Here is a 25,997-nt window from a genome sequence, read left to right as displayed (position 1 = left end):
TCAGGACAGGTCCCGCTCACCGGCTGTGCCATACAAATAGGGCTTATTACCCTGATCTTGAACAAATTCCTCTTTCCAGTCCCAATCAGCTTTCCAGCCCCCGTTATGAAAGCCACCACCACCACCACCACCACCACCGTCACTGCTGCTGATGGCACCGTATGTGCCACGACTTGCCACCGGTTCATCCTCCATCTCCTCAGCCAGCTCATCTTCGTGTATAAATCCACATTTCTCCTCACTGACCTCCTCGGGCTCAGCCCAAGGCTGCTTCTCCCCTGAGGCGAATATGCCGTAAAAGATGACCCCTCCATAGTGCACCAGCGCAGCGATCAGGAAGACGTACTGCCACTCTTCACGGGTCTATAGGGTGGAGAGAGGGAGAGAGGCTGTAACATTGGACTGAGAGAAGAGACTCTCACTTTTCTGTGCTAGCCAGATCAGCAGTCAGCAGTCAATAATGTGCTTATACTTCACTAGTTAAATTTCTGCTCCATGCTTAAAATTTGTTCCAAAGCAGTATGTCAAAGGATCCTCTGCAGGGCTGTGCCAAGGGTCTGTGGCGCCCCCCTGCAGATGATCAGTTGGTGCCCCCCTGCAGATGATCAGTTGCCCTCCCGCTCCCTGGGCCATGTCCCAATTGCCCACCCTCTTCTCCCCCCCCCCCCCCCCAAGATCCCTTTTAAATTTACCTCCGGCAGCGAACGAAGGTGCAGCGCCAGTGAAGGAGGCGGCGCTCCCGACGTCTCTAGTCTTCCCTTCGCTCTATGTCCCGCCTTCTTCTGACGTCATTTCCTTGACGTCAGAAGAAGGCGGAACACTGAGCGAAGGGAAGACTAGTAGAGACGTCAGGAGCGCCGCCTCCTTTACGGACGCTGCGCCTTTGTTCGCTGCCGGAGGTAAATTTAAAAGGGATCTTGGGGGGGGGGGGGAGAAGAGGGTGGGCAGTTGGGACATGGGAGAGGGTGAGGTAAGCATGGCGCGGCAGGGCGCCCCCCAGAGGACGGCGCCCTCCTGCCATGCTTACCTAGCTTACTGTGTTGGCACGGCCCTGATCCTCTGCATCTCCCACTAATGAATCAACCCATTCTGAAGAGCCTGTATGCTCCCTCACCCCCCCCCCCCCTTACACTCCCTTCTCTGGTCCCATGTGCCCCTTTTCTGTCCCAGCACATCCCTCTGTACCCCCACACTCCCTTCTCTGTCCAGCACATTCTCTCTCTCTCTAACTCCGCACATGGCATTCCCCTCTCTGCTCCAATGCTCTCTCTGTCCCAGCACTATCTCTCTATTTCCACACCCCCTGCTGTGATCCAGCACTCTCTCTCTCTACCTCTACCTCCACACTCCCCTGTCGGTCACCACTCTCCTCCCTCATGCCTTCCTCTCTGCCCCTTCTCTCCTCTCTCTCTCTCTCTGGCCTGGTACTTCTCCCTCCCTGACTCCACTCTCCCCCTTCTCTGTCTTGCGGCCCTTTACCTTGTGTTTGGTCATTGCTCCGACGATCAGAGGACATACCATGCCAGAGAGTGTGCCCACACCATTAGAAATCCCCATCAGGATACTGGCATAACGTGGGGCAATGTCTAGGTGATTCACATTAAATCCTAATAGTCAGGGGAGGAAAATAGATATTCTCAAAATCAGGCTATAGAGGGCACCAAATCGCTGTAATATGTGCCACAGGGGGAGGAGAGGGCTCCTGGGATAGGATATTGGGGGGGGAGGGGGCTGCAGTTCATGGCAGTAGCAGCCACATCCAAGAGCAGAGATACCCTCCAAAATGAACCCAACGGTCAACCTAACTTTGGGAGTCTTTAAGCAACGCTGGTGTGGGGGGCAGCCGTATTTCAGCAATAGGAAATATAGGGATGGCCAAAGGCAATCTGCTGCTTGAAGCAAGGGATGAGATGGTGCCCCTGGTTCCCTGGCATCCCCCCCCCCCCCCAACTCGATCCTCAGAGCTACAATCAGGGAGTAAGCAGGTTGGGAGTGATAGAAAAGTACAAACTGACAGGAGCCAAGCAGTTAAGTGTATTACAAAACCATGAAAATACATAAACCATATATATTTATACATTATATGCACAAAACTCAGGGCTTTTTTTGAGAGGGTACTTGGGGGTACTGAGTACCGGCACCTTTTCCATTGTCTGCTAAAATTGACCCATGGACCCCAAGTTTTAATGAAAGAGCTGAGGCTTTGCACACCAATTCTGCCTTGTCATAGATTCTGTGACTGGTTGCAGGGGGCCTGGCTATTGTGGGGTGGGTCCTTCAGTCATCACCCCACCCCTGAAGGGTGACCTAGAATTTGAGTACCGGCACCTTTTTTACCCCCAAAAAAATGCACTGACAAAACTCCAAAGTGAGTCAAACCACACACAAACAGAAAAATGTCCCATTCATTCCACTAGGGTTGAACTCTTCGGTGCTGGCGTCCACCAGGTCCTAACTTCACACCTTGGAGGCCTGGGGTGAGGTGAGGAGCACAAGTTACATCAGAGAGATCGGCGCTGGCGGCAGGGAAGCATATGGGAATCATTGCTACCACTGCTGATACCACTGACCTTTGGAAAACAAAAAAGAGAGACTCTGGGAAGGGGGTTGAGGAAGGAAAGGGGGAGGATGCCAGCCTGTGATTGGGGGGGGGGGGGGGAGTGGAGGGAAGGAGAGATGCCGGCCCAGGAGGAAAGAGATGAAAGGAGGGATGCAACCACTAGGCTGACAGCAGTAAGATGCCGCTCCTTGAAAAGTGCCACCTAGGGGCTGCCCCTGCCTGGAATAATATCTCAACCACACACTGGCATCTGATTGGTTTGTTTAAAATCCACATCGATGCCAGAATGGTTGGGGCAATGTTTTGGATAGTGCCCTGTTCTGCTCTTCTGGGGAGGGGGTGATCATATTAACCAGGTTGACGATGGTGAGATGTACAGTGTGAACAACCCTGGTATCAGAAGCGGTAAACTCCGCCGTCAGTGGCCTGCTCTTTGGCTCCATATCTGACGAAAGCGAACCCACCTGAGATGGCGAAGCCGCTGAAGCCCACGGCCAGCACCAGGAAAGAAATGGCAACCCCTCTGGAGTGCGAATATCCCACCACAAGAAGGAGCGTCGCCTCCATGCCGAAGCCTCGGGAAACACAAAAAGGAACAGAGGGACTTTTAGCGTGGTTCAAGGCTAGAAAGTCAGCCTGTAGCCCTTCTTGGTCTTATCCCTGTCTGTTTTAGTATTTTTATAACTTTCAATAAACTACATTGATCAAGGGAGAAAACGTGTCTTATGTTTTTCAAACTTTCCCTCAGCAGGGTAAAATTTACACCTTTCCTCATGATCACAGGCCTTGAACTGTCTCCCCTCTCCTAAACTGCTCTTCAGCTGTCTGTGCTGTTTTCATGCTTTACAAGTGTCAGTGAAATATCTGTGTAGGATTCTTATAAAGATCTGCTCTTCAGTTGTCCGTGCTGTATTTGTGCTTTATACCCTAAGGATCTCGGGGGCAGAGCCGCGGAGAGACACAGCTGGGCCCGGGGCAGAACCGGACAGCCGTGCGCTGCCCCCTCCCGACTCGCATCGCCGCTCCCTCCCGCCTGCCCCTTACCTTTCTGTCTCTGCCACCAAGGGAGGGTCCAGGCTCAGCAAGCCAACAAGTTTCTTCCTGCCTGTTTGTCCTCTCCTGCTCCTGCTCCTGTCCATGCCGAGAGTCGGGACCCGGATGATTGCAATAACACGATATCGTAGTAATGCAATCATCCAGAACCTGGGCGGCACGCAGGCAGGAAGAAGCTTGCCAGGCCCAGACCCGGGCCCCCCCCCCCTTGGAGGCTGGGCCCAGGGAATTTTGCCCCTCCTCCTACCTCTCTTGGTGGCCCTGCTCAGGTGTCTGTCTCCTGACTGTGTTCAGGGTCTAAGGGTGGCGCTTTTAGCTAGATCACTTACCACCACAATTCATCATTTTCCGGACGTTGGTGGTGGACATAATCTTTTTGCTACGTAGAAAGTCAGCAATCTGACCTCCGATGGGCACGATGATAGTCATTACCAGGTGGGGGAGAGCAGAAAGGAGACCAACCTATATGTGAAATACCAAAACACGTGACAGGTGAGGCACACGGATGGAGGGGGGATGATGGCATATGTGTGAGATACACAAAGACACATGAGAGGAGACCACGACATGTGTGTGAGATACAGAAAAATACATGGGAAGAGGCCACAACATGTGTGAGATACACAAAGACACATGAGAAGAAGCCACAGCATGTGTGTGAGAGATACACAAAGACACATGAAAAGAGGCCATGACACGTGTGTGAGATATACAAAAACACATGAGAAGAGGCCACGACATGTGTGTGACATACACAAAGACACATGAGATGAAACCACAGCATATACACAAAGACACATGGGAAGAGGCCACAGCATATATGAGAGATACACAAAGACACATGAGAAGAGGCCACGACATGTGTGTGACATACACAAAGACACATGAGATGAAACCACAGCATATACACAAAGACACATGGGAGGAGGCCACAGCATATATGAGAGATACACAAAGACACATGAGAAAAGGCCACAATATGTGTGGGAAATACACAGACCCACATGGGAGGAGGCCAAGACATATGTGAGAAATATACAGAGACATGTGAGAGGAGGCCATGGAATGTGTGTGAGAAACACAGACGCACACAGGAGGAGGCCATGGGATGTATATGAGAAACACGGACACACATGGGAGAAGGCCATGGTATGTGTGTGAGAGACACAGAGACATGTGGGACGAGGCCATGGGAAGTGTGTGAGAAATAGGTACACATGGAAGGAGGCCATGAGATGTATCTGAGAAACACAGACACCTGTGGGAAGGGAAGTCTGTGGTTTATGTCTCAGGAGGTCCCTTTCTTCACTCACCTTGCTGATTGCGAATCCAAAGACCTCCTCGAAATAGGCGGGCTGGCTGATGAGCAGAAGGTAGAAGGTCCAGCTGCGACAGAAGTTGGCGATGATGATGGCGTAGACGGGCATGGACGTGAAGAACTTACGCCAGGGAGCCTTGAATTTCTGTGGCAGGAGAGATGAAGAGGGTGGATATATTGGCGTGAGCCTGACACTGTGTATAGTGACAGTTTCTGATCAGTGTGTGTGTGACTGTGTGTGCGGGGTGTATTTACGTGTCTGAAATATGTGTGTTTTGGTGTATTTGCATGGTTGCTTATCAGTGGAAGGTGACAGATATGATGTGGGAAGAAACTGGGAAAACCTGAATATGTATAGAGGAGAGAGAGGAGGGACAGGGGAGATATGATAGAGACATTTAAATACTTGAAAGGTATTAATATAGAAACAAATATTTTCCAGAGAAGGGAAATGGTAAAACTAGAGGGCATGAATTGAGGTTGCAGGGTGGTAGACATAGGAGTAATGTCAGAAAATTCCTTTTTCACGGAGAGGGTGGTTGATGCCTGGAATGCCCTGCTGAAGGAGGTAGAGGAGAAAAAAACAGTGATGTAATTCAAAATGGGATGAACACAGAGGATCTCTAATTAGAAAATGAATGGAATAAAAAGCAAAACTTAAATGGTTGGATGTGCCGTTTGCAGGTCGAGTGGTGCGTTAGATGGTGACTCTGGCTGTGAAGAACTCAGGGTGGTGCTGGGCAGGTTTGTATGGTCAGAGTCCTGTATATGATGGCAGTATGGCTTAGGCTGAGCTGAAGAAGGCTTTGATGGAAACTCCAGTAATTGGAAGGTGAGGACAGTGCAGGGCAGATTTTTACGGTCTGTGTCCCGCAATTGACAAGACAGATTTAGATAGGCTGGAGTGGGCTTCGATGGCAACTTCAGTAGTTGGAACCTAAGTTCTACGGTCTATGTCCCAGAAATGCCACACAGAGACAATGATCAAGTATTTTACATCACATTCATATAACTTGATAATGAATGTGACTGTTGGGCAGACTGGATGGACCGTTCAGGTCTTTATCTGCCATCACTTACTATATTACTGTGTGTGTGTGTTTCTGAATTCAGCCTTTTCTGCAGTTAGGAGAGAGTGAGGGGCTGGTCTCTCTCTCTCTGACTCACCGCCAATGGGTTCATGAAGCTGGTGCTCTCTCCAATGCTTTCCTCGATGTACTTTCGCTCCTCCTCAGAGATGGTCGGATGCTGGGCTGGGCTCTCGTAGGATACCAGGATCCAGAACATGTACCAGACGATGCCGAAGCTCCCTGTGGGGAGAGAGAATGAGGTGTGACACGAACTCTTGGAGTGAATGCTACGGCCTGACACGGTTTCTCAGGCTTCTACAATTTCTCGGGGTTGGGGGAGCGAAGTTTAGACAATCATATTCTGAGAACATAATGCAAGAACTTTCCACCCTCCCTCTCTGTCTGTTTCTCTCTTTCCCTCTCCCATGCTCGGCCCCTTTTCTGTGCCCATCACATGCGAGGCCTTGTTCCTTACCATACACATAAAACACAGAGCTCCACCCAGAATACTGGACCAGCACCCCTGCCAGGGGCATTGCTACCACTGCTCCAGCATAGGACCCTGCAGGGGCAGAACAAGAGACACCGTTTCACTCATCAGATATCACATCAGTTACCTCTCACTCACTTATCATGTCATATCACTTATTACATGCTCACTTAATATATTCCCACACTCACATATATCACATATTAAATGCTCACTTATCATATCACTTATCTCACACTCACTTATCACGTGTGATAAGTGAGTTGGGGTAAGTGATGTAACATCTGATAATGAGCATGTAATAAGTGATATGATGTGATAAGTAAGTGTAGGATAAGTGATGTGAATTGTGTTAAGTGAGCATGTAATAAGAGATACGGCATGTGATTGCATAGTTGCTCACTTATCACACATCACATCACTTATCCCAAACTCACTTATCATATGTCATATCATTTATTATATGCTGACTTATCACATCACTTATCCCATGCTCTCTTATCATCTATCACCTACTACATGCTCACTTATCAAACATTACATAACATATCCCATACCCACTTATCAGATGCCATATCACTTATTACATGCTCACTTATCACATGTCATACACTTATCCCATGCTCTCTTATCATATCACTTACTACATACTCATTTATCCTACATCACATAATATATCCCATACCCACTTATGTGCCATATTACATGCTCATGTGTTACAATCCACATCACTTATTCCACACTCACATGTATCATTTGTTACATGCTCACTTATCACATCACTTATCCCACACTCACTTATCATACGTGATAAGTGAGTTAGGTAAGTGATGTAACATGTGATAAGTGAGCATGTGATAAGTGATGTGACATATGTGCTCACTTATCACATCATTTCACTTATCACACGTTACATCACTTACCTAACTCACTTATCACATATGATAAGTGAATGTGGGATAAGTGATGTGACGTATGTGCTCACTTATCACATGTGGGATAAGTGATGATTATGTATTAACTGATGTGATATGTGATAGGTTGTGAGAAGATCATAAGTGATGTAATATATGATAAGTGAGCATAGGAAAAGTGATATGTCCTATCATTTATTAAATGTTTGCATGTCATATCACTTTTCCTACGCTCACTTATCATAAACCACATCACTTATGATCTGCTCACAACTTATGACATATCACATCAGTTAACACATAACCAGTGATACATGCTTACTTAGCACATGATTAATTCCATAATTGACATTTATCATGCCATATTACTTATTAGACTCCTGAGACCTGTGTTGGCATCACCCACATTCTGTACTATGTCAGGCAGAAGCTGTAAACATGGCTGACACCTTACCACAGAAAGCAGTGGTTGCAAGCCTGCTGCGCTCCAGTGGTGGAGCCCATTTACTCCAAATCCCGTGGCAGGCCGGGTACGTGACCCCCTACACCAGGACAAGGACACCGGGGGGGGGGGGGGGGGGAGGGGGAGACAGAGATGAAAGAAACAGAGAGATAGAATAGAGCATGAAAAGGGAGAATGATTTCTGCAAGTCAGTGTAAAGTAACAATGGAACATTTTTTAAAATACAGGTAGAGGCATGGAATTCCTTCTCTCGATCAGGGGTCACAGTCGGTACACGTCAGCCCTGGCATTGCATGTGGAGAACAGAGAAGCATCTTACCTCCACCAAAGGCAGCCTGCCAGTACTTTGTCCTGGAAAACAAACCATCCCTGGGTCCCACTTTAATGGGAATTAAATGAGGTAATGGGGTGTGGAGGAAAGGAGAGGGAAGGGTGTTACCTGGGGAAAAGCACAAAACCCAGAGCACCAGCTTCTCAGCACAGCAGTAAGTGTGGTTAAGAGATGCTGGTGCTGAAAAACTAGGGGTAGGGGACCAAGGATAGAAAACAGAAAGCCATAATGGAGAAAAAAAATGGATGAAAATTTGAGGGAGTGGGTTAAGAGGGAAGTGAGGCAGGGCCGCCGAGAGGGGGGCCGGGGGGGGGGGCAAAATTCAGTAGTCCCGGTCTCCAAGGGGGGGCCAGCACCATCAAGCTTCTTCCTGCTTGCCTGCTTCTGGGTCTGTCTCTATCCTGCTTCTGTGCCAGGAGGTCCCGGATGATTGTATTAACGCAATAACCCGGGACCCGAGTTATGGTGTTAATGCCTGGATCCCGGCACACAGGAGCAGGAGCCTACAGACAGAGGGAGGAGCAGTTAGACACAGGAAGGTAAGGGGTTGGGTGGGGGCCTGAGTGTGTGTGTGTGGGGGTCACGGTGCAGTGGGCGACTGTGTCTCTCGGCGGCCCTGAAGTGAGGTGCTGGGATTCATGCAGGGGTAGATAGGAGCAGGAATAGCAGTGATCTTGGGACAGCTGAGCTGCGAGGATAAAGATGAGACCCAAGACAGACTTGCCAGAAAAGGGTGAAGACTTACCTCCACCAGCCCCTGCATGATCCGAACAAAGATCACACATCCGTAATGGACCTGGGCTGCTGATGGGATGAGCATGTTCAGTGTGGAGGTGGCGATGATGGCAAAACCAAACACCCTGCCAAAGAACGATGGTTAGAGAAAGTTAGTGACCACCTGGAGTACCACATCAACCCCATGTAACACTGTACAGACCAGGGAAAGTCAATGACCACATGGGGTGCCACATTATCACCACATAATAATGTACAGACCAGGGAACGTCAATGACCACTTGGGGTACCACATTTTCCCCATATAATACTGTACAGACCAGGGAAGGTCAGTGACCACCTGGGGTGCCACATTAGCCCCACATAATAGTGTACAGACCAGGGAAAGTCAATTGCCACATGGGGTGCCACATTATCACCACGTAATAGTGTACAGACCAGGGAAAGTCAATGACCACGTGGGGTACCACATTTTCCCCATATAATACTGTACAGACCAGGGAAGGTCAGTGACCACCTGGGGTACCACATTTTCCCCATATAATACTGTACAGACCAGGGAAGGTCAGTGACCACATGGGGTGCCACATTAGCCCCACATAATAGTGTACAGACCAGGGAAAGTCAATTGCCACATGGGGTGCCACATTATCACCATGTAATAGTGTACAGACCAGGGAAAGTCAATGACCACGTGGGGTACCACATTTTCCCCATATAATACTGTACAGACCAGGGAAGGTCAGTGATCACATGGGGTGCCACATTAGCCCCACATAATAGTGTACAGACCAGGGAAAGTCAATGACCACGTGGGGTACCACATTTTCCCCATATAATACTGTACAGACCAGGGAAGGTCAGTGACCACCTGGGGTACCACATTTTCCCCATATAATACTGTTCAGACCAGGGAAGGTCAGTGATCACATGGGGTGCCACATTAGCCCCACATAATAGTGTACAGACCAGGGAAAGTCAATTGCCACATGGGGTGCCACATTATCACCACGTAATAGTGTATAGACCAGGGAAAGTCAATGACCACGTGGGGTACCACATTTTCCCCATATAATACTGTACAGACCAGGGAAGGTCAGTGACCACCTGGGGTACCACATTTTCCCCATATAATACTGTACAGACCAGGGAAGGTCAGTGACCACATGGGGTGCCACATTAGCCCCACATAATAGTGTACAGACCAGGGAAAGTCAATTGCCACATGGGGTGCCACATTATCACCACGTAATAGTGTACAGACCAGGGAAAGTCAATGACCACGTGGGGTACCACATTTTCCCCATATAATACTGTACAGACCAGGGAAGGTCAGTGACCACATGGGGTACCACATTTTCCCCATATAATACTGTACAGACCAGAGAAAGTCAATGACCACATGGGGTGCCACATTATCCCCACGTAATAGTGTACAGACCAGAGAAAGTCAATGACCACATGGGGTGCCACATTATCACCACATAATAGTGTACAGACCAGGGAAAGTCAATGACCACATGGGGTACCACATTTTCCCCATATAATACTATACAGACCAGAGAAAGTCAATGACCACATGGGGTGCCACATTATCACCACATAATAGTGTACAGACCAGGGAAAGTCAATGACCACATGGGGTACCACATTTTCCCCATATAATACTGTACAGACCAGAGAAAGTCAATGACCACATGGGGTACCACATTATCCCCACGTAATAGTGTACAGACCAGAGAAAGTCAATGACCACATGGGGTGCCACATTATCACCACATAATAGTGTACAGACCAGGGAAAGTCAATGACCACATGGGGTACCACATTTTCCCCATATAATACTGTACAAACCAGGGAAGGTCAGTGACCACCATTCCGGTCTCCCTCCCACCAGCCCACCCACCTCAAAAATTCATAAAAGCTACCCCCAGCCTGCAATCCCCCACCATTCCCTCCATTTCCCCTTAAACCAGTGCCTCTCCACCCCCCACCCCACATGCACACTGCTCATTTTAAGGATAGCAAACCTTCTCCATTCCTATAGTGTTCCCATCATGCCCTGCTCCCTCTCCTGCCAGACTCTCTCCAGTGGTCTCCCAGAACCCCCTATCACTACTATCCACAAATACCCCCCCCCCCCCAACACACACACCATTCCCCTACTGCTCAGTTCTCCATCGTACCCTACAGCTCCCCCCACACCCACCCAGACTTCCACCATCACTTCCTACAGTAGCATCAGTGGCTGCTCCCTGTTCCCACCTGTTAGCAGCAAATTTCTGGGCGATGAAACCTCCCGGGATTTGAGTGACAATGTAGCCCCAGAAAAAAGAGCCATGGATCATCCCTACGGTTTCAGGGTCCCAGGTGAATTTGGCTTTCTGCAATACAAAAATACAGATATGGGTTAGAAGGAAGGAGGAAATGGAAGAGAAGAAAATGAAGAGAATGGGTCAGGGAAATACCTGACTGCAGCAATTATCACTGCACTGCCAGCAATGTCTCTTAAAGTTATAAGAGGATGTTAATTTATTTACCTCGCTTCTTTTCCCCAGGTCAGTTACAGGACATCTTTTCCTGTCCCCAGAGGTTTCCAGTATGTAACCTGAGGAAATGGAGGGTGACTGATTTGCCCAAAATCACAAGGAGCGGGGGGGGGGGGGGGATTTGAACCCAGGTTTGTGGGTTTTTAGACCATTGCTCTAACCATTAAGCTAAGCCTGCACTTTGTTTTATACCTCTTCAGAATTGTGAGAATGTCTCTAGTGCTGTATAGGAGACGTTAACAGGTGCTGGGAGTGATGTTTCTCATGATTTATGTTAGTCTCTTTAACTGCTGTCTCTTATAGTGTTCATTACAGCTTCTCATTTTTGGTTGTAATAGGAACATGTCTAACACCCCTGTACAATGGACCTTGGTACCAATATCATAAGAACATAGGCATTGTTATACTGGGACAGACCAAAGGTCCATCAAGCCCAGTATCCAGTTTCCAACAGTGGCTGATCCAGGTCACAAGTACCTGGCAAGATTCCAGAACAGTAAAACAGAGTTTATGCTGCTTATCCTAGAAATAAGCAGTGGATTTTTCCAAGTCCTTGAATGACATTGCTGTCTGGATGTCTCAACGCCACCTGAAATTAAACATGACCAAAACCGAGCTTCTCATTTTTCCCCCCAAACCCACCTCCCCGCTCCCCCCGTTTTCTGTTTATGTTGATGGCTCTCTCATTCTCTCTGTCTCTTCAGCTCATAACCTTAGGGTCATCTTTGACTCCTCTCTCTCCTTCTCTACTCATATCCAGCAGATCACCAAGACCTGTCCTTTCTTTCTTTACAACATCCGTAAAATCCGCCCCTTTCTTTCCGAGCACTCTATCAAAACCCTCATCCACACCCTTGTCACCTCTCGTTTAGACTACTGCAATCTGCTTCTTGCTGGCCTCCCACTTAGTCACCTGTCCCCTCTCCAATCAGTTCAAAACTCTGCTGCCCGTCTCGTCTTCCACCAGGGTCGCTTTACTCATACTACCCCTCTCCTCAGGCCGCTTCACTGGCTTCATATCCGTTTTCGTATCCTGTTCAAACTTCTTCTACTAACCTATAAATGTACTCACTCTGCTGCTCTCCAATATCTCTCCACACTCGTCCTTCCCTACACCCTTTCACATGCACTCCGTTCCATGGATAAATCCTTCTTATTTGTTCCCTTATCCACTACTGCCAACTCCAGACTTCGCTCCTTCTGTCTCGCTGCACCCTACACCTGGAATAGACTTCCTGAGCCCCTACGTCTTGCCCCATCCTTGACCATCTTTAAATCTAGATTGAAAGCCCACCTCTTTAACATTGCTTTTGACTTGTAACCACTTGTAACCACTCACCTCCACCTACCCTCCTCTCCTCTTTCCTCCACACATTAATTGATTTGCTTGCTTTATTTTTTGTCTATTAGATTATAAGCTCTTTGAGCAGGGACTGTCTTTCTTCTATGTTTCTGCAGCGCTGCGTACGCTTTGTAGCGCTATAAAAATGCTAAATAGTAGTAGTAGTAGTAGTAGTAATAATGGCTTATGGACTTTTCTTTTAGGAAATTATCCAAACCTTTTTTAAACCTTGCTAAGCTAACTGCTTTTACCACATTCTCTGGCAACAAATTCCAGAGTTTAAATACACGTTGATTGAAGAAATATTATCTCTGGTTTGTTTTAAATGTACTGCTTAGTCACTTCATTTCGTGCCCCTCTTGCGTGTCCTAGTATATTTGGAAAGGGTAAATAATCAGCAATGCCAAGTTACCCAGTTCCAGGCTGGAGATTTTGGCCAGTCCTGGATTTATGAGCACCCCATTCTGATGCATTATGGAATTTGCAGCACTGATTTCAATGGGGAGGATCAGGCACTACAAATCCCACAGTGCTTTGGGATGTATGTTGAAAACCAGGACTAGCCAAAAAGTGTCCCCACCATTCCACCCATTTCTCTTATACCAGTGCCCCCACCACTACCACTGCTCATTTCAAGGATAGCAAACCTTCTCCATTCCTATAGCACCCCATGACCACTGCTCCTCATCATTCCCTACTCCCTCTGGAGAACTTGGTGTCTCTGAGTGATTCAAGTCTACCAGTTCCAATCCACTCAGGATTTTATATCTACCATTTATATCTACCAAGTCCTGAGCAATTTAACCTGATTTTGAACACAGGGGCCTCAAGATGTGCAAACTGCTGAGGTGTGAGCCTGCTGGGGCTCCACAGACACAGTGGTTTCAGCAGTGGAGTGGTGGAGTGAGGGGTCTGTGTTTCTCTCACTGTTCCAGGAGGTGAAGAGAGGGAGAGTAGGTTAGTACTATGGATATGCTGGGAGGGGTTCAGAGTGCTGGGGGATATGATGCCAAAGAGACAGAGCATTGGGGCTGTAAAGGGAGAGAGGGAGGGGGTCTCAGCTCTGAGCCTATGCTGGGAAGTGGTCTCAGTTCTGGAGGTGTATTGGGAAGGGTGTTGGAAGGAGGGTCAGAAAGCTGGGGCAGTGCTGGGAGGGAGTGTATTAGGGTTGTGTTCAGGCTGTGCTACCAGGGCCATATAAGTACTGGGCTGTACTGGGAGAGGGAACTGAGTACTGGGGAAGTGCTGGTGGGAGCTGAGGCTCTGGGGCAGTATTGAGATGGAATTCAGAGTCCTAGGGCTAAAACTGGCTCTGAAAATGCTGCTAATCGTGGATTTTATTATCCCACAAAGCAACCACATTTCCTGAAAATGACCCCCTCACTCCCACTGGATGAGGACGAGCCAAGGAGGTTTGATAACAGGAGACGGCATGACATCACAAGACTGAAGCCGGTCTCCACCCAAGGAGGTTTTTAATTCTCCCCAATGCAGCCACTGCCATCTTGGTACACCCAAAACAAAGATAGGGCAACAAGCTTCATCTACTGGCTTCAGCCCACATAATGGGCCAGATAGACTCATGCCATTTCCTGTTATCAAACCTCCTTGGGACAAGCGCTGAGAATGAAATGCCTTATGTGTATTAGAGGTGCTTTCAGTAATGTCTTTTATGGTATTTAATGGGGTTTTGCCACCAGTGTCTCTTGTGCTGCTGGTAATGTCTCTTATGGGTGTAAGCAGTGGTGTGCTGGAGCAGGCTCTCACAGGCTCGCAAGAGCCGGTTGTTAAGTTTTTAAGAATTTTGGGAGCCGGTTGTTAAAGTAGGGCCCTCCATGGCTACTTTAACAACTGGCTCCCAAAATGTGGGCTTGGGCCCCCTGCTGAATTATCCTTTACTTTGCTGGTGAATAGACTACTGCTGCTCCCCGCTCCTTATTTCCAGCTCTGGGCAGCAGGCTGGGACTTCTCGAGCATGTGAGAGAAGTTCCAGCATGCTGCTCAGAGCAAGACTGTTGGGAGTGGTGGCAGTCCATTTATTGGCTGCCAGCAAAGGTATGCCAAGTGTTGCTCCCCCCTCACCCGGCCACCCCTGGCCCTTCCAACTGCAGAGCTGGCTATGTCCGAAGAAAGAGCCTGTTGTTAAAAATTTACCAGCACACCCCTGGGTGTAAGAGATGCTGGTAAAGTATCTTCTGGGTGTGAGAGATACTGTTGATAATGTCTCTTATGGTATTTAATGGGGTTTTGCCAGCAATGCTTCTTGTGCTGCTGGTAGTGTCTCTTATGGATGTCAGAGCTGCTGGTAATGTCTCTTATGGATGTGAGAGATGCTGGTCATGTCTGTTATGGGTGGGGCATTGGTAAAGTTGCTTATGGTAACATAAATCTAATTTTACTCAGTTGAACCTGCTTTGGGATTTGCTGTCCATGTCCTACTGTCCTCCCCCACCTTAAAAGAAAATAAGTTGTGAACTTACTCTCATGCATAAGGCAGAGGTCTGAAACAAACAGAGAGGTGCAGGCTGAGGGAGGGAGGAGACTTACCTCCACAATGACTTTGTTCCCCTTGTAGATGGTGTTATTGTTCACCATGCTGACGATGGCGACACCCAAATTGCAGCGGATCCCAAAGGAGATGCAGAAGCCCAGACCACTCATGATGGCGATGATGTAACGGCGGGGAAGCCCAAAGCAGGTGCAGTCGACCATAGGCTGTCTCTTCTGGGCTGCTGTCACTGGACGCCCCTGGTCCGTCAGCTCAATGGTCTCTCCAGTGGTCTGCCTTTTCTCCAGGATCCTGCAGGGGGTACCAAAGAACATGTGAGGGGTGGTGCCTGCATTCTGCTCTTCCTCAAACAAGAGGTAAGACAGGGAATCTCTTCTGAGAGCAAAAAAAAGAGGTGGGGGAGCAGCAGTGGAGGAGAAGAGATGGGTTCAGTGCTGGAATAAAAGCCTGCACTACAGGGCAGGAACAAGGTGTGTAAGAGTCTCAGTACTGGAATAGCAGAGCAGGAGTGAGGTGCATCGGTAGAGCTGACTGTGGGGGTCTTGAAAGGCAGGAGTGAGGTGCATCGGTGGAGGTCTCAATACTGGAATACAAGGGGGTCCTGCAGGGCAGGAATGAGGGGCATTGGCAGAACTGTGTATGGGGATCTCAGTCCTGGAATAGCAGAGGGTGCTACAGACATTGGCAGAGCTGGGTATAGCAGTGGTGGTATGAGGGAGCTTTTGATTGAATTTTATCACAAGACACTAAAGTAATAAACTTCACTTTTCCTTCACCATCTATTCTGGGCTCAGCAGAGCATTAATTAACAGCTGTGACTAGTGTTGTTTTCATCCTGCTGAGAGCTGAACGTGAGAAATTGGGAAGGTGTTGCCACCTCTCCCGATTAAAGTGTGTGTGAAAACTGCTCAGACAGAAACTCCAGATGGGGAAAAATCTTCCCTGGCTTGTGCAGGTTGCCAAACTGTCCACATGGTTAGAAAATCGATGGATAATGAGTGTTGGGCCTTGAGCTAAAGCTGGCTGCCCACTTTGCATCAGATCTTTGGTGCAGAGGTGTGAAATAGGCACAACCCAGGAGGGGGATTTTCAAAAATACTTCTTTTGATGAAAGAAAAATGAAACACAGAGGAAAATTGTTTTTACAAACAAGGGATGACCACAGCAAATTAAACTCAGAGGATGTAAAAATATTATTCTATATCTATACTATACTGGAAGGGTCAATTCTGGGGTTCTAGTGCCCATTCAGATTGTCCTGTTTGCAGCCAGGTGGCTGCACATCACCAATTCTGTGGTTCTGGCTGCTCTATATCAACTTTCCCCCCAGGATTAGATCCATTTTTCCTGTTCATTCTTTGATTTTCTCTCTCTGGAGTTTGCTCAGTACAGGAGGAAATGCATTTCTGCTTCTCTTTCTCTGCTCTTGCACTGAAGACAGACTCTGGCCTCTCAGGGTTTCCAGCTCAGTTTGTGTCTGTAGGTTTCCGTTTCTAATCTGTGGTCTCTTATTCTCTGTTTTTCTCTCTGCTCTTTGGGAAATGTGTCTCTTCTTTCTTTGGATTTTGTTCCTTACAGGAGGAAATACATTTCTGCTTCTCTTTTTCTGTTCTTGCACTGCAGACAGACTCTGATATCTCAGGGTTTTTGTCTCTAATTTGTGGTCTCTTATTCTCTGTTTCTCTCTCCTCTCTTTGGGAAATGTGTCTCTAATCTCTTTGGATTTTGCTCAGTACAGAAGGAAATGCATTTCTGCTTCTCTTTCTCTGCTCTTGCACTGCAGACAGACTCTGACATCCCAGGGTTTCCAGCTCAGTTTGTGTCTTTTCATGTTGTTGCAGTGTGAGTCATGGAGGATGGTGGTGTTATGGTGTGATGAATTTCTTCTAAAGGTGCTGGATTGTATTTGGCCTCACAAAATGAAGATAGTTTGTGTTGCTGTTACTGAAATGACACCAAAATTTGAATATATTTTGTGGTATTTTGTCACACTGTTGAGTAGTAAAGGAGAAGCATCGCAGATCAGTTTTACATTCATTGGGGGGGGGGGGGGGAGCTGAATGGATGCCAAGAGTAGACTTCTAAAACTGGGAATGTGATGGGAGCGCTCAGATTCCATTATCGAATCAGCGCAGGTGTGTATGTGTGGTGGGCATGTATGCAATTCACAGTAGCATGGGTAAGAGCTCCACATGTGACCTCCTCCTTCTCTGCTCATGTGTCCCCGTCCTTGCATTTGTTCACCATCTCCTGAATTCTGATCCTTTTGATTCTATTCCAACACGAGCCTTGCTCTCTCCTTTTCTCTGCTTCCTCCCCCACTTTTCCCTCCCTTCTATCCCTTCCCCCCCCCCCCTTTTTCTTCCCCTTCATCAGCAGTGCCAGAATTTTTCTTTTAATTATTGTTGTAAGCCGCTTAGTCACCTGTCAAGGATCAATTTGCGGTATATCAAGTGTTCAAATAAATAGGTCACTCAAGGTTTGACGTGGATAACAGCTTCATGCCTAAATGAATCAATCAGGTGATAATCAATTATTGGCATTAATTAGGATTTTGGCACGGGTCTGCCCTATCCCTTATTCTAGAACTTCACGCCTAAATTTCATAGGGTACAACTCAAAAGGGGTGGTGGGCATGGGAAGGGCATGGGTGGATTCAAGGGATGTCTCCAGAATTACTCTCACTTCTGCCCCCATCATAAACTAGGTGCCAACATTTGGCCAGAGGAAATGCAAGTGCCGACAGTTAGGCATGAAATGTGCTCTAAGCTAGTATTCTTTAAAGGATGCACCATGCCTAGCAAACAGGATGCTAGGAATTATTAGGAAAGGGATGGTGAATAAGACCGAAAATACTATAATGCCTTTGTATTGCTCCATGGTGCGACCGCACCTTGAGTATTGCATTCAGTTCTGGTCGCCGTATCTCGAAAAAGATAGAGCGGAATCAGAAAAGGTTCAAAGAAGACCAACCAAAATGATAGAGAGGATGGAACTGCTCCCATATGAGGAAAGGCTAAAGAGGTTAGGGCACTCCAGCTTGGAAAAGAGATGGATAAGGGGAGATATGGTTGAGGTCTACAAAATTCTGAGTGATGTAGAACGAGTAGAAGTATATCGATTTTCTACATGTTCTAAAAGTACAAAGACTAGGGGGACACTTGAGGGAGTTACATGGAAATACTTTTAAAACAAATAGGAGGAAATATTTTTCACTCGATGAATAGTTAAGCTCTGGAACTCTTTGCTGGAGGATGTGGTAACAGTGGTTAGCATATCTGGGTTTAAAAACGGTTTGGACAAATTCCTGGAGGAAAAGTCCATAGTCTGCTATTGAGACAGACTTGGGGAAGCAACTGCTTGTAGTATGGAGTGTTGCCATGATTTGGGTTTCTGCCAGGTATGGAGGGGACAGGAAGGAGCCTAGAGTGTTAGGACTGTGGCACTTCCAGCTCCCAAACCTTTGTGCCCTTCGCTGCAGCATGAAGAATTTTAGGATACATTTGAGGAAGATTTGCAGGAGCGGATATGTGAAAAGCCCTTCCCCTCATGACACCCTTCCAATTACCCACCTACCTAGGCAAAAGTCTATTCAGCTAATAACCTTAACCAGATCCAGCAGAGAAGTCCCTGGTGCTTGAGAAGGGTAGTGAAAAATCTTGTGTCAGCTGCCAGACATGTCTCCACTTTGCTTTAAATAGAGCCTGTGCATAAAGCAGGATGTGGTATGTTGACATCTGTGTCAGCAGATCTCATCTCAGGTTGGAGGCAGTTATTGGAAAAGAGACATTCGTAATAAGAATCGAGTTAAAAATCTCTTGTGCAGCTGATGGATCTCATTCTCCAGCTCTCGGTGCTGGAGAGATTTTTCCAGAGGGGATTACTTCAGTCAGAAGGACTCTAATCTCTACATAAAGAGAGGGGAAGATCTCAAATGCAGGTCACAAACTGTGTCTGCCTCCCCCCCCCCCCCCCCCAGAGTGTTGGGAACAAGGGACAAGACTCTCTTTTGGAGAGCTAGCCCAGGTCCTGTCAGTATCTCTCCCTCCCCCTTTGGGAATATTCTTTACAGGATGACTTCCTTCCCATGACTCAGTTCTGCAGCCCTTGATTAAGCTGGGTATCTCTTCTCTCCCCCTTCCAGTACAATTTTTCAGGGTGACTTTCCATCCTTTGCAGTGAAATTCCTTCAGTAGGACAGAGAAGACCTGGTTGACCTTCAGAGAAGATCAATCCACCAGACAGGGACTGTTGAACTCCTCTAGAAACGTATTGGAAGGATTTAAAGAAGGAACCCCCTGTCCCCGTCCCCCCCCCCCCCCCACCACCTCAGATATTCCCTATGATGAATCAGCTCTGTCAACCTGGTATTAAAAACATGTACAGCCTCCTAATGTAGACACCAAAAAGTGCCTTCATCCCTTCAAAGGCAATCTAAAACTGGGAACGGTGGGAAAAGTTGAATCAACATATTTCACCATTGGATCTCTTCATGTACATCTAGTTAGGTCTGATTGGATTTCTGAGATTTCCTTTTAAGTTCTTTTTTTTGGGGGGGTGGGGTGGGGAGAAGATCTCTGCTTTTGTACAAAGGGTAACAGAATTTAAGCAAAACCAGGGGACAGACATACTGATACCAATAAATTATCATCTTATTTAGGAGTAGGGGCTAATTGATCATACACCCCCCCTAGTCATTAACGCCTGACACCGCATTTTCACGTTTGAAGAGATTTATAATCAAGGTTGTGAACAGAAAATCAATTTTATTTAACGTTGCCATAGGTTCGCCTACACTAAAAATATTTTTATAGCACATCGGTGATTATGACGGATAGAAATTTATTTAAAGCCAGACACTGGGGCAATTTATCTCAAATATATAGTGGCCAAGAATGTTGTGGCTTAAATAGACCATCAGTTCATCCTCTGGTTATTGAAAGGGGTAGATACAGAGAGAATTTTCTTTGTTAGGCGGATTTGGGGGTCTGCCTCCTCGGCAAACTCTTAAACGTTTATCCTTCATTTCAGCAGTATCTCCAGGACATCTGAAAATACAGGAAAAGGACCGTTTCTGCAAAGTGGAAACTTGTTTTCAAAGTGTCTCCGAGCCCCTCTTAAAAGACTAAACTTCGCAGAAATTCTCCCCCCTCTGGAGGTAACAATTTCTCTCACTCTAGCATAGAGGGAGGGGGGCACCAAAAAAAAAATCCTAAAGCACTGACCTGACTCTTTTGCTGACTTTAAATTCGATTCAGGAAAACATATATTTTATGTTGAAATAATTTAGAATAACCAAATAGGAAAACAAAAAAAAAATCATCCAATTTAAAATAAGTTATTTGTTTATTTGTAATGATCAAGCGCTGAATAAAATCCGGACAACCCGTGTCCTATTTGAGATCATTTTCTCCGTTTTACCCATTCCTGGGTGATGTCCAGTGGAATTAGAAGATGAGGGATGCTGGTTGATTGATTTGGGGGGGGGGCCTTGGGGGTCGCAGACGGATTTGGGGTTGTCAAGGATGTGTTTGCCACTGCACTAAAACATTTTTTTTTTAGGAGCAAATAAGAACTAGAAATAGACACGTCCAACCCTCTAGGCTGGTTCTGTGGTAAACTCAAGAGTCAACATCTCCAAAGGTCCACAATCTGAAACATACATCCCAAAATTCGGAGTTCACGAGATACAGAAATGCATTCTGTAGAGGTAGATTTCATATCTGAAGGAAATAAACGTATATAATTTTAAAACTATCTAACGTGGCATCGCGATTCTCTGCTCAAATGTGGCTACAGAAAGATAGAAAATTATGTTGCTGATGAAATTATATAAATGAAAGAGAGAGAGAGAGAGGGGGGGGGGGTTTATTTGTCCATTTCCTTCAGGTTTTACGTTTCGTTTGGCTGAGGAAAGCTTTCGTATCGTAGAGCGTTTGCTGGTTTTTTTCTCATTGTGCAAAAGGATTATGAGTTTTCGAAAATATTACAGACATAAATACGTAGAAAAGGTTTCCTTCCGACCGTGAAAACAGCTAGAGATTCCCCCCCAAAAAGAATAACTTTAATTTGTCTACCGAATATCAGTATGGGAATTTTCGTTATTGTCAAATGTTTTGCAACGTCCGAATCGAGTATTTCTAGAGGAAATGTTATGTTTCTAAACGAATTTCTCGTTATATTCAGGAGCTTCATGTTCTTATATGAAATCGCTTTAATTTTTTGCCTTAAAGCAGGAGAAAAGAGAGGATTTTTTTTTTCCAAAGACCGATTTTAGGAATTAGGAATTTTTTCTCCACTCACTACTTAAGGTTTTTCTTATTTACTGTATGTGACTGAAGGAAGGAAGCTGAGGATAAAGAAAGATCTTTCTTTTCAAAGACTTAAGACTCCACTTTTCTATAGGTTTTTATTATTTATGTATTTCATTTTCTCTCCCTCCTCCCCCCCTCTTATTGCTAACTGTATCCATTTATTCTGGAAGATCTGAGGCAGTGCACATGATGGCAAATTATTTAGGGGTTCAGAAATTTTGTGGGGGGGAGGGGACCGGGCCAGACTGGTGAGGAGCCTCTCCTGCTCTCTTTGGGGAGTGTCTGCAGAGGCCTTGGCCTGCGGTTGGCGCACATTGGAGGCCTTTGCTCAAGGTGACTTTGAGCGGTGGGATAGTTGGTGTGGGTGGGGGGAGGGACTGCAGCGGGAGCAGCAACCTGCTCTGATGTGGATCCTGACGGGTACATGTAATGCACTCTGCCGAGAGTCAGCCTCTTCCCCAATCCATTCACTCTTCTAAGAGACAACCTCTCCTCTCCCTCATTCTGTTCACTTTTCCAAGAGACAGCCTTTCCTTTCTCATTCCTTCACCCTTTCCAAGAGACAACCCTCCATTGCCCCATGTAAGCCGCATTGAGCCTGCCATGAGTGGGAAAGCGCGGGGTACAAATGTAAGAAAAAAAATCCTCTCCTCTTCCCTATCCCAAGCCACTTCCCAGTGACAGCCTTTCCTCTCTCTCTCTCTCTCTCTCTCTCTCTCTCTCTCTCTCTCTCTCTCTCTCTCTCTCTCTCTCTCTCATTCATTCACTCTTCCAAGAGACAGCCTTTCCTCTCTCTCATTCCATCACTCTTCCAAGAGACAGCCTTTCTTCTCTCTCTCATTCCTTCACTCTTCCAAGAGACAGCCTTTCCTCTCTCTCTCTCTCTCATTCCTTCACTCTTCCAAGAGACAGCCTTTCCTTTCTCATTCCTTCACCCTTTCCAAGAGAAAACCTCTCCTCTTCCCTATCCCAAGCCACTTTCAAGAAACAGCCTCTCATCTCTCCTATTCCTTCACTCTTCCAAAAGACAGCCTTTCCTCCCTCTCTCTCTCTCTCTCTCTCTCTCTCTCTCATTCCTTCACTCATCCAAGAGACAGCCTTTCCTCTCTCTTTCTCTCTCATTCCTTCACTCTTTCCAAGAGACAGCCTCTCCCTTCTCTCCTTCAGTTTCCGTTTCCAAGAGACAGCCTCTCTTGACCTGTTCTCCCTCTGCCTCCCCCTCCCCTTTCCAGGACAGGGCCTTTCCTTTCTCCACAAACTGGACAGAGCCCAAAGTCCTTGAACTTTACAATCAGGATTATTTACCAGTTTTAACTCCTTTGTGTCCCTAACACTGACCTTCAAAACGACATAAAACATTCGTTGGCCCTCAATTAAACGAAAACCCCGTGAACAAAGACTTTGATGGCTTCTAGTACATTCGTGGGATGAAGCTTATCCTGTCTCTCTCCTACTGTGCTTGTTTTCCGCTTTTCTTGCATAAAATGTTGGTTCCAATTTTAGATTTAAATATATTCCCCCCACCCCAATCAAATAATCCTCAACTGCATGGGAGGATTACAAGATAATATATTTTGTGAACACTGCAATATCTGTTCTCACCCATAAAGCGTGTTAACACCCCGACGACCACGCCCACCACGGCAAACTAAGCTGCTTAAACAACTCTCTCGGGATTTGTATTTTAAGGAAATGAACGAGTTACAAATACAAGAAACCATACGTCTTCACTTGGCCCTTAGAGGGCCGACTTAACATAACCCCCTCCCCATAAAGAAAGGAAGGGCATGGTATTTAAAGGAAATGCATGGGTGGGGGGGGGGGTGAAGGAGTGATGAAAGATTTCTTGATTAAATTTGGAGTGACACAGATGAATTAAAGACTCTTTAAGCCCAAAGAAAGGGGGGGGGTACTCCTGGGTTTTCAAGGTCCCATGGTTTGTCTTTTTACCTAGATGGGAGGGGGCACAGAGGGGTGGAGGGGAGAGGTGAGATGCCAGGCTTTGAAGAGGGAGAGAGAGAGCAGGTCACAGGATTGATGGGCAGACAGTAGATGTGTCCCGTTGAGCTTTTGTTAAAGGCTCTGCTAATGACATCCTCCCTCCATCCCCTGAGGAGAGGGAAAAGGTACCTACCCCAAAGACCCTCCCAGACCAGAGCAGGCATGTCTAAGCAGCCACCGAGCTTCAAGTTCAAATCCTTCTGCTAACACAAAGCCAGAGAGGCACTTACCTGTGCAGATGTCCCAAAGCACTGCCAGCCAGTTTCTTGAATTCTTCTTTCTTAAACTCCATGATGCTCCTCTTAGGATATTCTGCCCGAGGTTATCTTTTTGCTTTCTTTCACCCCCCCCCCCCCTTTTTTTTTTTTTTTTTAAAAAACAAATTACAAAGTTCTCCTTAATCTCATCACCACGGGGAAAGGGCTTAAGCTCGTCTCATTGCTATAGGAGCTGTGACCCCAGACTGAATCCCTGCAGGAGAGCAGCACATGTCAACATAAAAAGGATCTTCATTTCGGGAGAAGAGAGGGAATAGGGTAAAACATGACTGAGGTCAGCTTAAAGTCAACTTACACTGAACTGGGCCATAAGAGGTGCAAATCAAATGGTCTCTGAGTTTCTCCCCCATCAAACAAAGGCCGGAGGAGAGAAAAGAAAGTCCAGCCCGAGTCCCGGGATAACAGGTCACCTTGATCCGACTGATATGCAGTTCCCAGGACTGGAGGCGGGGGAGCAGGGGCAGCCCGTGCCAACTTTCAGCCCTGGGGCTCCCGATCCGCTGTTCCCTCGGGTCCCAGTCTTTGGAGAGGGTTTTACTGGCCACATTCAGCACCGGGGACAGCTCCTACCTTCCCCGATTCCCGTCACTGCCCCTCCACTCCCCTCCGCTTCAGCACCGCGAACAGCTCCCATCCCCGTGACGTCAATGCCTCCCTCTCCCCGCCCACAGCACCACTTGCACCAGACCAGCAGCTGCTCCCAGTTCTGGTTCTGCCGGACCGATCCCTGCCACTTGCAACCTAAAGAAACACCAACTTCGGAACCAAGTGCAACTCCCGACCCACCCTAGTTCTGTGGCTTGATCCCCACCGAACCTGGGCTGTTTGTCCACCCTCTCCGGGTCCCTATCTGCTGACCCTCTGGTCCCTGCAGCACCATGGACAGCTGCAACTAATACTGGGTTTTGGCTACGGAATAGGGTGGTAACCCCAGCTTGGGGTGGGGCAGGGAAGAAGAGAGAGGTTGTACCTAAAAAGCTTTAGCTGCTCTTATAATCAGAGACAGGAGTAGGGTGGAGTAAGGGGAGAGGGGGGTCTGCCATCAGACACCCAACCTGCTTAATGTGCTGAGGCTCTTTTTCACTGTGCTGATTAAAATTTAATTGGACTTCCAGACTTCTGATCCGCCACAGACGGTGCAAGTGGATTCTGGGACTTCCTAGGCAATCAGGGCCGGGGCTGAGCAGCTCATGAGAAATTAATGCCTGGCTGCATTCCGGGAGGGAAGGATGAAAGCGAGGAAAGAGCACAGGAGGGCAGGGGGAGGCAGTAGGCAGGAAACTGTGGACTAAGGGACTCAGAAATGCAAGCAAAGGGGCTGAATCCCCAGAAACTCATCGATCAAAGAATTAGGCACCAGCTCATTTCTCTATTAAAGCAACACCCGTCCTGTTTCTCTCTTTGGCTCTCATTTATTGGCACATCCCAATCGTTGTAATCCCATTCACCTCATGGGTGCAGGTTCTGTGGGTGTAGTATATGCTTCAACCCTAACCCCCCCCCCCCCCCCCCCCCCCCAGTATTGAGCAAACAAATGTGTCCAGGAAAGGTTAGCTTAAGTAGAGGTTAGTACCCCCTAACCATTTTGAAAAAATTCCCTCATCTACCCTCAAGACTTATGTAATCTTCTATGATTTCTCTCTCCCCCCTCCCACCTCCCTGTTAACTTTAAAGCATCCACCCGAAGTTCTTTCAGTTTTCAGGTCTTACCCTTAGAGTCTTTACCAAAAAAAAAAAAGGATATGATAAACCTCTTTCTAAGTCCTGGTATCTTTTCATGTGTCTCTTCTCCTGAAACCTGCACACAGTATTGTGTAATCCAAAGAAATCATATCATTTTGCCCACCATCCCTGGCATCCCAGCAGAATGGGGTCAGATCTGAGATGGTGGCTGAACATCTGTCCCCTCTAGCCCTGGCAGCACCCAATGTGGGGTTATTCCAGCCAAGATTATGCTGTTTAAATGCCATCCCTTCCTGAGGGAGCTGTGGTCCCAAAGCCCTGGGGCTGGAGCACTTGCTGGACTAAAGCCCCTCCCCCCAATGGGTATTTTAATGACTTGAAACATAC

The 25,997-nt window shown here is 47.2% G+C and overlaps 1 protein-coding gene across 1 annotated transcript; it reads right to left on the bottom strand.

Moving 5' to 3' along the window:
- SLC17A7 (solute carrier family 17 member 7) lies at positions 1-23,941 on the bottom strand. The gene is made up of 12 exons (XM_030197921.1): positions 23,880-23,941; positions 15,373-15,625; positions 11,200-11,318; positions 8,945-9,059; positions 7,860-7,947; positions 6,477-6,563; positions 6,099-6,241; positions 4,927-5,076; positions 3,943-4,075; positions 3,025-3,135; positions 1,480-1,607; positions 1-363 (listed from the first exon to the last, which is right to left on the bottom strand). The coding sequence occupies exons 1-12, from the start codon at positions 23,939-23,941 to the stop codon at positions 1-3; spliced, it is 1,752 nt and encodes a 583-aa protein (XP_030053781.1).
- Positions 23,942-25,997: the final 2,056 nt, after the last annotated feature.

The sequence above is a fragment of the Microcaecilia unicolor genome, chromosome 3 (genome assembly GCF_901765095.1).
Source record: "Microcaecilia unicolor chromosome 3, aMicUni1.1, whole genome shotgun sequence".
NCBI classification, from domain to species: domain Eukaryota; kingdom Metazoa; phylum Chordata; class Amphibia; order Gymnophiona; family Siphonopidae; genus Microcaecilia; species Microcaecilia unicolor.
The sequence above is the reverse complement of the archived record's forward strand: the minus strand, read 5'-3'. Positions and strand labels throughout refer to the sequence as shown.

Excerpts from the sequence above, each read along its gene's own strand:
- SLC17A7 (XM_030197921.1), bottom strand. The coding sequence starts at position 23,941 with ATGGAGTTTAAGAAAGAAGAATTCAAGAAACTGGCTGGCAGTGCTTTG. Across the intron at positions 9,060-11,199 it reads CAGAAATTTGCTGCTAACAG|GGTGTTTGGTTTTGCCATCA; the intron begins GTGGGAACAGGG and ends GTTCTTTGGCAG. Across the intron at positions 6,564-7,859 it reads TGCAACCACTGCTTTCTGTG|GGTCCTATGCTGGAGCAGTG; the intron begins GTAAGGTGTCAG and ends CTGCCCCTGCAG.